Source organism: Budorcas taxicolor, chromosome 22 (genome assembly GCF_023091745.1).
Source record: "Budorcas taxicolor isolate Tak-1 chromosome 22, Takin1.1, whole genome shotgun sequence".
Lineage (NCBI taxonomy): Eukaryota > Metazoa > Chordata > Mammalia > Artiodactyla > Bovidae > Budorcas > Budorcas taxicolor.
In genome coordinates this window covers 43,902,141-43,915,770 of record NC_068931.1, presented here as the reverse complement: position 1 = coordinate 43,915,770, position 13,630 = coordinate 43,902,141, and the positions used below count along the sequence as shown (strand labels likewise).

The 13,630-nt window shown below is 42.5% G+C and overlaps 1 protein-coding gene across 1 annotated transcript in view; it reads right to left on the bottom strand.

The window, feature by feature from the left end:
• Nucleotides 1–13,630, bottom strand: part of CEP192 (centrosomal protein 192) — a 72,453-nt gene that overhangs the window by 25,856 nt on the left and 32,967 nt on the right. The window contains exons 18-29 of the mRNA XM_052660615.1: nt 13,435–13,583; nt 11,606–11,836; nt 7,110–7,235; nt 6,775–6,918; nt 6,611–6,674; nt 6,072–6,211; nt 5,882–5,974; nt 5,318–5,436; nt 4,511–4,687; nt 3,149–3,239; nt 2,825–3,001; nt 99–359 (exon numbers count right to left, since the gene is read on the bottom strand). Coding sequence (XP_052516575.1) covers nt 99–359; nt 2,825–3,001; nt 3,149–3,239; nt 4,511–4,687; nt 5,318–5,436; nt 5,882–5,974; nt 6,072–6,211; nt 6,611–6,674; nt 6,775–6,918; nt 7,110–7,235; nt 11,606–11,836; nt 13,435–13,583 — 1,772 coding nt within the window. The remainder of the gene's footprint in view (nt 1–98; nt 360–2,824; nt 3,002–3,148; nt 3,240–4,510; nt 4,688–5,317; nt 5,437–5,881; nt 5,975–6,071; nt 6,212–6,610; nt 6,675–6,774; nt 6,919–7,109; nt 7,236–11,605; nt 11,837–13,434; nt 13,584–13,630) is intronic.

Genomic DNA, 13,630 nt, shown 5'->3' with positions numbered 1-13,630 from the left:
CTTTCAAATAAGATGTTAGCTTTAGCCATAAAATACATAATTTTTACTTTAACCTAAAAATGAGCTCGTATTTTTAGTGCAGATACTTTCATACTTACTTCCTGTGTTCTTTCCTTCAGCACAAATTTGTCTGGAAAAATCCTTAATACTTTAGGATCCAGCAAAACTTTTTTCTGAGAATCCTTAAAACCTACAGCTTTAACAAAAGCTGCTCGAGAGCCAGTGTTACGGACAGAAATAACAACTCTACTTTCCTGGCCAGGCACTAAGTCATTCACTGTTACCATGTAACTGTCAGATAATTTTTTAACATCTTCCAAAATGAGGTTACTTGTGCCTCCATATCCAGACAAAGGTATCTAAAAACAGAATACAAACATCTGGAATTATTTTTATGTAAGCAGAAAACAGAAGAGCAAATTACAGTCAGAGAAGACAATGAAACAGATTTACTGAAATTAAAATTATTCATCTTTGTGTACTTTGGCTAATGGTTACCTCACTGCCAATCAAGCCCTACCTATAGTAAAGACTCTGCTTTAAGAGAAAAACAAACCAAAGAGCTGCAAAATTATTTACCTTCCCATACCCCAAGAATAATTATTTTTCAGTTACAGAAACCAAGCTTAGATGACAAGGAAAAATAAGAAGATTAGTATTGATATGCTTGCTTAATAAGTGTATGCTTGCTTAAGAAGTGTTCAGCATGAAAGACACTGAAATTTAAATTTATCTTTAAATGCATACAAAAGTTAAATTGATAGATGGTTAAATATGTGACACAAGAAATACAGCACAATGTTAAGTGTAAAATCTAAGTGCAAGGGTATGTGAATGTTTGCCAAGTAATTCTTTCAGATTTCTAGTAATTTTATATTTAGAACATGAAAAGTTTTGGGGGGAGAAAAATCTATGAGCATATACTCTTGTTAACTTTTGGTCCAGAAGAGTCAGCAGTGTGCCAAAGAGAAGCCAGAACTCAAATGGGCCTCAGGGGACAGCCAGCTTGGCCATGGGGGTGCAGAGTGGAGGCTCCAGGGTAGACCCGGCACCCTGAGCCATGGGGCCCCCAGGGGTGCAGCACCACCAGGAAACAGAAGTCACAGAACAGACTCTATAAATAGGAGTGCAGGAAACAGATACCCTGCAAGGATACAAACTTTCCAAACTCTTTAAATGCACTCCATTAAATATGCTCTTTCATTCCTAATTATTAAAATAAATTCCAAAGAATTCTTTGCAAACTTGAAAACATCAGTGGCTTATTTCAAGTTGTTATGTATCAAATACAATAACATTTTGAAAAATTAAACTCAGGTTGATGAAACCTCAGTATTGCCTGCCTTGTAGTAAAAATTAACAGCATTTAAAGGGCTTCAGATCTGAACTCCTGCAAAGTCCACCTCATCCACGGTGAGCTCTGTTGGTTCCAAGAGCCAAAAATATTTCTGATTTTTCTTTTCCCATAGAAACTTGCCAGTAAATCTTATATAAGAAGCTAGAAAACAAGGAAAATCAGCTTTTTAAAACACTCAATACCAGTATTCTTCCTGTATTTTCAAAGTATCAGAAGTCACAAATGACTACTGACTAAAAGGTTAAAAGATCAAGAAAGATTAAATAAAATGAAATCTGAGTAATGCTCACAGACCCAAAGATTCAACCAGAAATCTGCTCTAGAGCAGGCTTCTCAGGGACTTCCCTGGTGGTCCCGTGGTTAGGACTCTGTGCTGCCACTGCTGGGGGACTGGGTTTGATTACTGGTCAGGGAACTAAGATCCCTCAAGCCTACACAGCCAAAACTAAAATAAAATAAAAACCCAACTAGAGCAGGCTCCTCAGCCTTGGCACAGTGGACCCTGGGGTGGGCCATCTAATGTGCAGTGCCCTGTGCACTGTGGGGGTGTCTGGCCACCACTCAAAAAAAGGTACCAAAAGTCGAACTGTGAAAACCACAAATGTCTCCAGAAACCACCAAGTGTGCCCTGGTGGCTGAGAACCACCACTCTGCAGGCTGTTCTGCACATCACAGCTCGTGGGGCCACGTGAAAAGCTCCAGAGAGCATGTGTCCACCTTCAGCATCAAATACAGTTAGATTTGCCAAAACTATCTATTCTGTTTAAGAAACCTTTAGGTGGTGTTAATCTTGTGACTTTTCCACCTTTCCTCTGTGACACCAGGGCAAAGACCAGCTTTGCAGTCCCAGCTCCACTGCCAGGTAGCTGCTCGGTTCTGAGCTGCTTTCACAGAGCTTGGATTTCACCTGACTACCTTGTCCCTCTTTCCTCCCCTCCAGGGTTTATCACTTTTCTCTCTTAACGCCCTGAATCTAGCTAAAGCAATGACTTGAAATCTTCTGAAATTATGCTGGGAAGAAACAACACAGAAAAGTCCCGTGTATCCCTAGTGTGTAGAACAGAGTCTAACAAGTAATGTTAGGACACACCCTGCTGAACTGAAAGAAGAAAATTTACTTGGAAAATCAACAACTTAAACAGTTCAATCTGGACTTAACCAAACAATGGGTTCCTGAGAAGTTCAAATCAAAATGAAATAGACAAGACCTATTTTACAGGATTACTAGGGTGGCTGCTTTTAAAATGGACAATTCTACAAGGTATATAATTATTCTCTAATCTGTCTGTAAACCTAGGTAACCAATCACGTATTTTGACTTATAAAAGAGTAGATATATTTACCAATATTTAACTGATTCATGGGGTCACAAAGAGTCGGACACGACTGAGCGACTGAACTGAACTGAACCAATAGTTACAATACATCATAAACTCCATGGGAGAAAAAACAGCAAAATTATCTTACCGTGAACTTAACACCTGGTTGTGATCGAACTCCAAGTTGTTTAATTTCAAGTTTGGCCAACATACAAGACAGGCGAGTAGGTGCAAACAACACAGAGATATAAATGTCTTCTTTTGGACGAATCCTGACCTCACAGTTATTGGTCAATCGCTCTTCTGAGCCAAAAGTGTGCTGCAGCTACAATTCAAAAACAACCTCTGCGTAAGACAGAGCAGCAGCACAAACAAAACATGCCAGTAACACAGACTCTTCAAGAATGAACAACGCAAGACAGCCTGAACATAAAAGAACATGACACAGAACAGGGCCGTGTACTCCACAAACCTGAAAGCAGTCCTGGTCTTGTCCTCTGACAAGCAGGCGTAAATGCTGGGCTGTAGATGCAGAATTGTTTCTTAAAGCTAGTTTCTGAAGCCTAGAAACAATGGCACATTTTAAATGTGGTTTTCTTCCATGGATGCTGCTACAATCATAAAAACAAAACCAGTTAAAACCGACTGCAATGCATTGAGGCAGACGGACTGCCTGAGCCACGTGGGTGGTGCTCCACAGTCCTGGAACTCCGCATTTCTGAGAACATGCACTCAAGACTCACCACATTGGAGAGGACTTTCAGTTTAATCTCTCCTGTTACAGCTCCTTAGCTGCCCTTATCCACACTCTATGTGTAGGAATTATCTGTTTTACAAAATAGTCTTCAGAAAATACAGATGAACTATTTCATTTAGTCAAGACCATGCTTAGCTCCAAAACCTACCTTTGATGGAAACAAGAGTCCTAAGCACATTGTACAGATTTTTTACTTTAAGAGGTTCATCTGTACAAAGTAGTCTTCTAAACAGCATACTGCAATTAACCTAACTTTTAAAAAACTTCTAATGCAAGTAGCACTGCAGCTGGCTGGCAATATGAAAATCCTCCAGCCTCTGCAAATACATGCATTCTCTCTTCACTAGAGAAGAGAAAATACGTGAATAAATCTCTATTTTACACAAATTTTGAAAATTAACAGTTAAATTATCTAAGCTGTGGTCTATGCCTTGTGTACCTTGTATTAAAAAGGAAATGTTGCTGAGTTTAATTAACCTCAGAGTAAAATCAAAGACCTTTGGTTATTAGCACACCAAAGAAAAGCCTTCCACAGGTACTCTGCCTGGGAAAGACTTGCAGAAAAAAACTTTTTTCATAAAAACAAAGCCAATTAAAACCAAGTGCAGTGTTCAGAGATGGACTGGCTGCATGGGCACAGGAGCCGCTGGGGAGGACGGTCCTAAAACCCAGGGCCATGCAGGACAGTGCAGGAGTCTAGCTGAGAGTGCTCTCACTAGAGCTGCCCACGGAAAACCACCATTCACCAGCTGGACCGTAAAAGCCTCTAAGAGGCAACATCGCTGTTCCTTCTTCCCACCAGCCCCCAGTGCTTTCCAGAGAAGGAACCAAGATACTTGCAGCTGCCTAAGTTTGGTCATCAGCAAAGAATTCACCAAAGAGCTTAAGAAAACGGAAACCTAATTTTTTTGGCTTGTATTTTAAAAACATGAAAAATTTAACTAAAAGATAGGAATTCATGGTAGGATGAATACTGAATATAAGATAGTTTTATTTCAGTTCTGAGAACATGAACATGGTCATCATGGAGACAGCGAAGAACAGCAGTCAGTGATGACAGCTGCTGTGCATACTCACTGTGTTCTACCGAGGGGGACACCTCCCCAGGCCAGAAACTGCTTGTTGGATAAAATTGAAGGAACATCTGAGGTGAGAGATTCAGGTGCCAGAGGCCTATTTCCTGAAGAAACTACTTCACCTTTTAACATCACTTCATACTGAGGGCCAAATGGCTGCACGAATATTTTCAAGATCCTAGCAAAGAAAACCATCTAAGTTCAGTGTTCAGAACTCAATTCTTTCAGCAACTACTGTCCTACCCGCTTCCTTCATCCAAGAGCCTGAGCTGGGTGCTGAGGACACAACACGTGCTCTTCCTCAGAGCTGATGTCCCAGAAGAGGAAGCCAGTGGGGAAGGAGACAGGCAAGTGCCTGAGTGCAGAGGAGAGGAGTTCACAGGCGAGGAATCCGGGTAGGGCTGAGGAAAGCCTCTGAGTGGAGACTCTACCCCGGAGGGAGGCGGCTGGGCTAAGCTATATGTACCAGGCAAGTTCACAAGCTGGTGACAAGGATGCTCTAACCAGTGTATGGTGATATTCACTCAGGATTTGAAGGAGTGGGGAAATATCTTTAACAACTGACAAGGTCAACAGATGGTGTCCTTGGAGAGGAAAGGTCAGTGACAAACACAGTAATACTTTCAAATATATCTGAAAATAGTGATTTCTTACTTTCTAGTCAGTTGGTTTACAAGGAGATTTTCAGCGAAGGTCTGTGGCAAAAGGAAAGATCTGTGCTGTCTGCCACGCAAAGTGAAGCATGTTCTCTGTCCTCCTAGCCACAGACCAGAGCACAAACTCGCCATGGTGAACAGCTTTACATTACCTTTCCTCACAGCCCATGGGATCCTTTGGAGAAAATGAAACTATAACTTCATGCTCTTCTCCAGGTTTAAGGAATAGTTTCTCTGGATCCACTGAAAAGTGACTTCCTTGATCTGGGATCTAAATGTTGATGTAATAAGTCACAGATTTCACCCATCCATGCCCTTGTCTCCCACTGACAACCATACATCTTTCCTCCTCCTTGTCCACCAGAGCCCCACCCATCCTTACTTCCTGACTGTGAACACCTCCTCACACACCCAAACACATCATAAGTGACATCTACACACGTGGATCCTGTCCTCCACCCCACCAGCTACAGGGTAACACGTCTTCAGGAAATAATCTGGGGCTCAGTTCTTGTGTGTACAATGTGAGGCATCCCAGCTGAAGTTCTTTGTCATCTGCCTTATGCTTGGACAACACTAGCTCTGATTCTTCCTGCTGACCCCCCAACTTCCCCAGCCCCAGACAAGATCGGCGGACAGCAATCTTCAGAACCCGAGGGGTCACTGATCATCTCAGTCCAAGAGAATAAGCTACCATCTCCAATGCAAATTCTTACCTTGATATCCAGGTGGACATCAATATTCCCAGCATTTTTCAGAGGTAAGCACTGCCTTGCTGAGGAAGCCACACTGGCAAACAAGTGCAGAGTCTAGGGGACAGAATAAAGCAGGCATTTTTTAAATATCATACTTAGCATGGAATCAATGTTGACATATGATAACAGCAAAGGGAGGAGCCCAGGGTACCTGGAGGTCTTTTGGGGCATGGATGCGGGCAATTCCTGTTCTTGCTCGAAGACTGATGCTTTTAATGACTGGTGTGGGGTTTGGACTATCAACTTCTATATCGACTCTTGCCAAAAACTCTTCTGCTGAGTCTAGAATCTCTATAAAAGGTCATTCTTTTAGTTCGGACAACAGTTATTTAATCCTAAATGCCACACATGGCCCAACACTATGCCCTTGGGGGTACAAAAAAATCTTAACTGAAATGACTCTTTAAAGAACTCAGAAAGAAACAGAAATGAGTGGAGGAGAAAAAGGAAGAAAATATCTGATAGATGAGATAACATCAGTTAAGAGAAAAGATCCCAAAAGGTCTTCAGTGGTACTTGCTTAGGTTACCCACCAATAGCACGCTGTCTGCCCAATTTTAAAACATCATAAAATATCTGACAAATTACAGGGAACATCTGACACATTCACTGATGGAAGAAATAAGCCTCAACTTGCTAGTTGATTTAGCTACAGAGTAAAGCAAATACCATAAAATGTAAAGATGATACCTGAAGAAGTGATCTGTTTCTTTGGACTATGGAAAAGAACCCAAATTACCAGAAATTCTGGATCCTGTAAAATAAAAAAAATTTTGCATATATAGTGAGAGAAAAGTAGTTTGGAACTTGACTTCCTTCTTAACTCTAAACCAGTTCCTCCACCTCCCAATTACCTGTCCATCGTCACTGGCAGGCATCATGTGGTTGATCACCGAAGGGGCGGCCAGCTGCGCGATTGCATGGGCATAAGGCAATGCTCTCAGAGCTGCGTGGATGGGCTCCTTGGAAAAGGTGAAGCAGCGCCAGGCCACAGCATTCTGTCAGAAACGGGAGGGGCTACTTCAGCAGAGCCAATGGTGTCATGCTGGTGGGAGGCTACATCTGTTCACAGAGCCTTAACAAAAACACTGAAATTCTTGACAGAAGTCAGCCAAGGATGCTACCAGCTGTACCTACACCACCTGTCCACGAAACTCTGTGAAAGATCCGTCATGAGTAGCGTACTTACAGCACTGATAATCAGTCTGATGGGGATGTTGGCATGTGTCTTGTTCACCAGTTTTAGAGGCAGAGCTTTCCAGCTTCCGTAAGTCAAGTCGCCAAAATCAAGAACACCTTTCTTTTCTGTTTCTACCTAATTATGGGGGGAAAAGGGATTTATAGAAACAATATATTACTAAATATGACAGTTTATATCACTGCCCTTCTAGCCACAAATAGTCAGTATTAACAGTAAGCTTACCTGAAATTCCAAGGGCTACTTTACAATTGCTACTTTCTACCAAAAAAAAATTTTTTTAATGTAGTCCATGTACCCAAATATACTACACAGAACAAAGTTACAGCTAAGCTGAGGCTGCTTTGAGAGGACTGCTAGTCAAGCTCTTAGGCTCTTCGCTACCATGGACATAGTGCTGCCTTCATGTGCCCACAAAGCCGAGTCTCCACGTGCATCCACACTGAGCCCACAGCACTCCTCAAATCTCCGAGTGATGCTGTCACTGGACACAGTTCCAAGAGAAGCCCTCCTTCACAGAACACAGGAGGCTGCCCTGGTTGATTCTGCATGTAATACTCCAGACCTCTCACCTGACCACTTACCACACTGCTTCTTAGAGTGGAATCTAAAAGGTCAATGCGTAACATCCAACATTTACAAAGCACCAGGAATAATCCCTGGATATGCTTCAATTTCTCAGTCTCCCCCACTTTTTAAAAAAACTAGTTCTATCAAGTGACTTTATTGACATTCCACACGGACATCCATTCACATGGTCACAGGCAAGCTAACGCTGACCCTCAAGAAGTGAATCTGAAGTAATTTTCCAAGGGTTACTTTTCTGGGGGAGAAGAAAATCAAGCCTTGTTTTATGTGTGGGAGATAGGTTCTTGGCTAACTAGGTTATACTGAAAATTTCAGCACAACCAAAGTGGGAAAAAAAGTCCATAGTGTTGAAGAACCAAGAAATGGGAGAAAATAATCATAAAGCATAACTACTGACAGGGATTTATACTCCAGAATACAAAGAACATCTACAAAAATTTATAAAGACATTCAAAACTAAATAAAAATGGGCAAGAAATATGAATAGGCAGTTCAGAGAAGAGGAGGCCAGGACAGCTAACAGACACAATAAACGATGCTCAACAACAGTCACACAAGCATGAGAGTCAAAACTGGAACTTCATATCCACAAAGAAAGCAAACAGTTCACAATCTAACAACAGCACGTCAGCAATAACAGGCACTCACATGTTTCCTCAGGGAACACACGCCAGCAAGCAGCCACAGAGAGCCAGAATAAAAGCATGCATACTTAAAATGTCATGTTCGCTACAGCCACCTGGGACAGCCTCTTAACAAGTCAGGAAGGTTACTGAGCAGTCTCACAGATGCAGCCTGTGTGTGAAGTCCCTGAACCACCTCTCCTGGGGACATAGCTCCCCCATCATATCCTGCTGCACCTTCAGGTCCAACTACTCCTCCGGGAAGGCTCTGCCCCACTGGGCTAAGGCTGAACCACCCCTTACACTGAGGTCCCCAGGCTTGTCTGTGCGCTGGCTCAAATGGCACCCCAGACCAGCAAAATCGCAGTCCCTAGGGCTGGGACACAGCCATCTGTTTCTTCAAGTGAGTCACGTGACTCCAAGGAGCACACCAATCCACTAAGTGTGACTTACCTGAGCCTGTCAAAACACGACAGCCTCAAATACTACTTAGTTTTTGTTTCTGCTACAAAAATGTAGTCTGAATGTAAAACCAGAATTTAAAACTCTTAAAGAAAAACATAGGCAGAACACTCAGTGACATAAATCAAAGCAAGATCCTCTATGACCCACATCCTAGAGTAGTGGAAATAAAAACAAAAGTAAACAAGTGGGACCTAATGAAACTTAAAAGCTTTTGCCCAGCAAAGGAAACTTTAATCAAGGTGAAAAGACAACCCTCAGAGTGGGAGAAAATAATAGTAAATGAAACAAAGGATTAATTTCCAAAATATACAAGCAACTCATGCAACTCAAGACCAGAAAAACAAACAATCGAATCAAAAAGTGGGAAAAAGACCTAAACAGGCATTTCTCCATGGCTAAATGGAGATGGCTAACGAACACATGAAAAGATGCTCAACATCACTCATTAATAGAGAAATGCAAATCAAAACTACAATGAGATATCACCTTACACCAGTCAGAATGGCCATCATCAAAACGCCCACCAACAATAGCTGCTGCAGAGAGTGTGGAGAAAAGCTCTTGAACTGTTGTTGATGGGAATGTAAATTGATACAGCCACTATGGAAGACGGTATGAAGATTCCTTAAAAAGCTAGGAATAAAACCACCATATGACTCAGCAATCCCACTCCCAAGCATATACCCTGAGGAAACCGAAACTTAAAAAAACACATGTATACCATTGTTCACTGCAGCACTATTTATAATAGCTAGAACATGGAAGCAACCTAGATGTCCATCGACAGATGAATGGATAAAGAAGTGGTACATATACACAATGGAATAATACTCAGCCATAAAAAGGAACGCATTTGAGTCAGTTCTGATGAGGTGGATGAAACTAGAACCTATTATACAGAGTGAAGTAAGTAAGAGAAAGATAAATATCGTATCCTAACACATATATATGGAATCTAGAAAAATGGTACTGAAGAATTTATTTACAGGGCAGCAATAGAGAAATAGACGGAGAATACACTTATGGACATGGGGAGAGGGTGAGATATATGGAAAGAGTTAACATGGAAACTTACATTACCATATGTAAAATAGATAGTCAACAGGAATTTGCTGTATGGCTCAGGAAACTCAAACAGGGGCTCTGTATCAACCTAGAGGGGTAAGTGGGGAGGGAGATGGGAGGGAAGTTCAAAAGGGAAGGAATTTATGTCTATCTATGACTGATTCATGTTGAGGTTTGATAGAAAACAACAAAATTCTGTAAAGCAATTATCCTTCAAAAAAAAATAAAGTAATTTAAAAAAACGTAGTCTGTTTTAAGGACAGGTTCAAAAGCCTGGTCAGCGGAATGTACGGAAACACAGGAAGTCAATGACACTGTCTCAAATAGGGGTAATTTGGTAAAGGCATCACAACTGGGGGAACACAGATGCTACTGACACCCAGTGAGCAGAGACCAGGGCTCTGCTAAGATCCCTACACTGTACATGACAGCCTCCACCACATAACCACCCAGTCAGACATGGCAATGGTGCCAAAGCTGAGAGTCCCTACCCTGGAACAAGCATGGCACAGCTGACTGAAAAATTCATACAATGCCACTTAAGCATAATGTAAAGATCACTAAGAGTTGTAATAACAGAACTTCCACAACCTCTACTTCCTTCTCCACACCATGGACAAGTAAACTGCTAAGCCCAGGCAGTAAGCACAGCCCCAGGAGGACAAAGAAAAGCATGTGCATGCAAGAAAGGAGGCCCACAAGGTCCTCATCAACCTCCTCGGGGAACCCCACCCTTACCTCACCTCGAAACAGAAGCACAGTTCGAGCTTCTCTGAGTCAAAGAAAAAAATGGGTGCGGTGGGAGCAGTTCAGAGCCCCAGTGAGGGTGGCTGAACTCACGCCAGGTTCCATCGCAGGCCCTTCAGTCTCTAATCATCGGGAAGAGTGTTCTGCTCATCCTGCTCTGCACCCAGCCCACCCCCTCGCTGGTTCCCGAATCGTGTTCAGGGTGCTAGTTCTGATTCTACTCACAACCAATAAGAATAAGACACTGCATGTGCAGTCACACATGTTAACTAATGCTACAGTCTGTAATCATCCGGTGAGGTTTAGAAATCACTGCTACTTGGCCACATCCTCCCCCTCCCATGATTCTGATTTAGCTGGTATGAGTGGAACGAGGCATTGGGGTGCACCTAAAACCCCGCAGTTATTTCAATGTCCAGGGTAAAGAGCCACTGTCCTAAGCAGCCTCCTATCCAGAAGGCACTTCATTGTCCCAACTGGGCTAGACCCAATTTCTTTCACTTCCAGAAAAGGGGAGATTGTAGAATAGGAATGTTTTCAGGTACGGAAAACACTGGAGGAAAGAATCTGAACGCGGTGCTTTACCCTCACACGTCAAACTACAGAATGGAAACCAGCTGGAAAACTGGGTTTAATGTTATACTTTGTTTACACACTTCTTAGCAAGTATACTGTGCTTCTGTAAAACAACAGAAATAATTTTAAGTGTCTTGTTTTTGGCAGTGCTCTGCAGCTTGTGGGACCTGAGTTCACTGACCAGGGACTGAACCCATACCCTTGACAGCGGTAGTACAGAGTCCTTACCACTGGACCACCAGGGAATTCCCAGAAAGAATTTTACATTTTGGAATAAGAAGATATTAAGAACCAATGTTTAGCTTGATTGTAACTTTCTGGCACACTCATCCACAAATTCATTTTACCCAAATATTACTTCTAAGGTTTACATAGCTTCATTAAAATACCACTTGTGACAAAGACCCACTCACAGACAGTCACCTCGATCATGGGAGTCTCAGCAATGGCAGTGAGGACAACCCTGCTGGCCAGGGCTTCCGCCTGTGCCACGGTCTCTGCGTCGGCTGAGAATGGCCAGGAAGCAACACTGAATATACATCGGAAGATCCCAGGATCAGATGGTATGAAGAGCACTTTAATCTCTTCTGTGGCATGAGGTCTTATGATGACTCTATTCTTGAAAACTAAACAAGGATAAGCTGAAAAATCCACCTTAAAAAGAAGAGACATGTGGTCTGTTAAGAAATAACTTCACACTGAAAATCAGGAGGAAAAAATAATGAGCTTAAGATCTATTTTCACAGTCAAGCTACCAAATCTACACGTTAGCTCTACAAAAGCACCCATGTCTCATAATTCGGTATCTGGAAAAATAAAACCAGTCAAATTTATCAGGACTTTTTTTTTCTTTTTTTGGCTACGTCACATGGCTTGTGGGACCTTTTCCAACCAAGGACTAAAACCGGGCTAAGGCAATGAAAATGCCAAATGCTAACTACAGGACCACCAGGGAACTCCCATTAAGGACTTCTGAAGAGAAGTTATTTTTACCTCCACTTTCTTTGAAAGGGTGCTGGAAATGGCAGCACTTTCAGCCCTGGACATCACCCTAGGATTCACCTCTCACTCTGGACGTCACCTGGTACCTGGTCTCTGCAGCTGTATGCAGACTCATTTCCAAGGTTCCTTGGCAGGCCTCCAAGTTTATGATTCTGACTCATTCAAATCCCTCCCTCCTCACCCTAAATGAAAATCTTCTTCACTCCCACTTCCAGAGACAACATTACCTCCTACATGCCCCTCCAATCTCACCACCTCTCACCCTCAACCCTTTCTCCAGCCACTTGTTTTCCTGTGCCCTCAGGATCAAAGGGGAAGAGTCAGGAAAAAGGAGAGAGGGTACAGTCTTATTAATTAGGTAAATCAAGGTCATCACTAGGAGCTAAGAGGAAAGAGAAAACCTGCCCACCAACATCTGTCTGTGAGGAGCTGCTGACAGTGCTTCCCATCCTCCCCACTTGCTGAAGCCCACAGGGTCTAGAGTCTAGAAGTCAGTGGCTGTGACTGATCATGTGAGAGACTCCTACTCTCATGTTGAAACTGTGTTTCCAGGCATTTCTAACGGTCATGTAAAGGACTTCCCTGGTGGTTCACTGGTCGAGTGCCTGCCTGGCAATATGGGGAATGTGGGTTTGATCCCTGGTCAAGGAACTAGGCTCCCATATGAATCAAAGCAACTAAACCCACGTGTTGAAAATGAGTCCACATGATGCAATGAAGATTCCAAGTTAGGAGACCTGACACAGCCAAGTAAACAAATAGATACTAAAAAAAGAAGAAGATCATGTAAGAACACAACCAGATAAATTCACTTACCAAAAGCAGGTATAGGTCCCAACAGTAACTTGTTTCTTTTGGCGGTTTTGATTTGGTTTTTTGGATAAATGCAGCAATTTATATTCAATCACATTGAACAAAACCAGCAGAGACCAGAACTCAGAGCTCCAGTCAGGGGTTTAAAGATAGCACAAAAAGCACATTTACATGATTTTATAAACAAGTGACAATGAAGTATCATGGTTAATAAATAAACAGTAACATCTGGTAATATCAGAAACAAACTCAGGTTTCACTTTCACCAGAAGTACTACAACAAAAGGAGAACCAAGATAAAGACACCTTCCAACGCCTCTGTGTCAAGTGCAGGGCGGGGACAAGCTCCCTTCATCAAGAGAGAGGTAGGGAAAGGAGAAGCCCAGCATCAACCTTAAGGTGACCGCTCAATCAGGAGAAAGACACAGGGAGCTCACCTTTTCACCGTCAACACTGACACTGAGAACCCCGATGCTGACCTGCAGCCAGCAGTCAGCAGGGTTCAGGACACTGAGGTAAGTTTGTGAAGCAATGCCAACACAGCAAGCATGAGGAAACTTCAATTCCTCAGGCACACTTACTCTCCCTGGAAAGAGAAAAAGCAGAGTCAAAACCATACCCAGCTTAATTAAA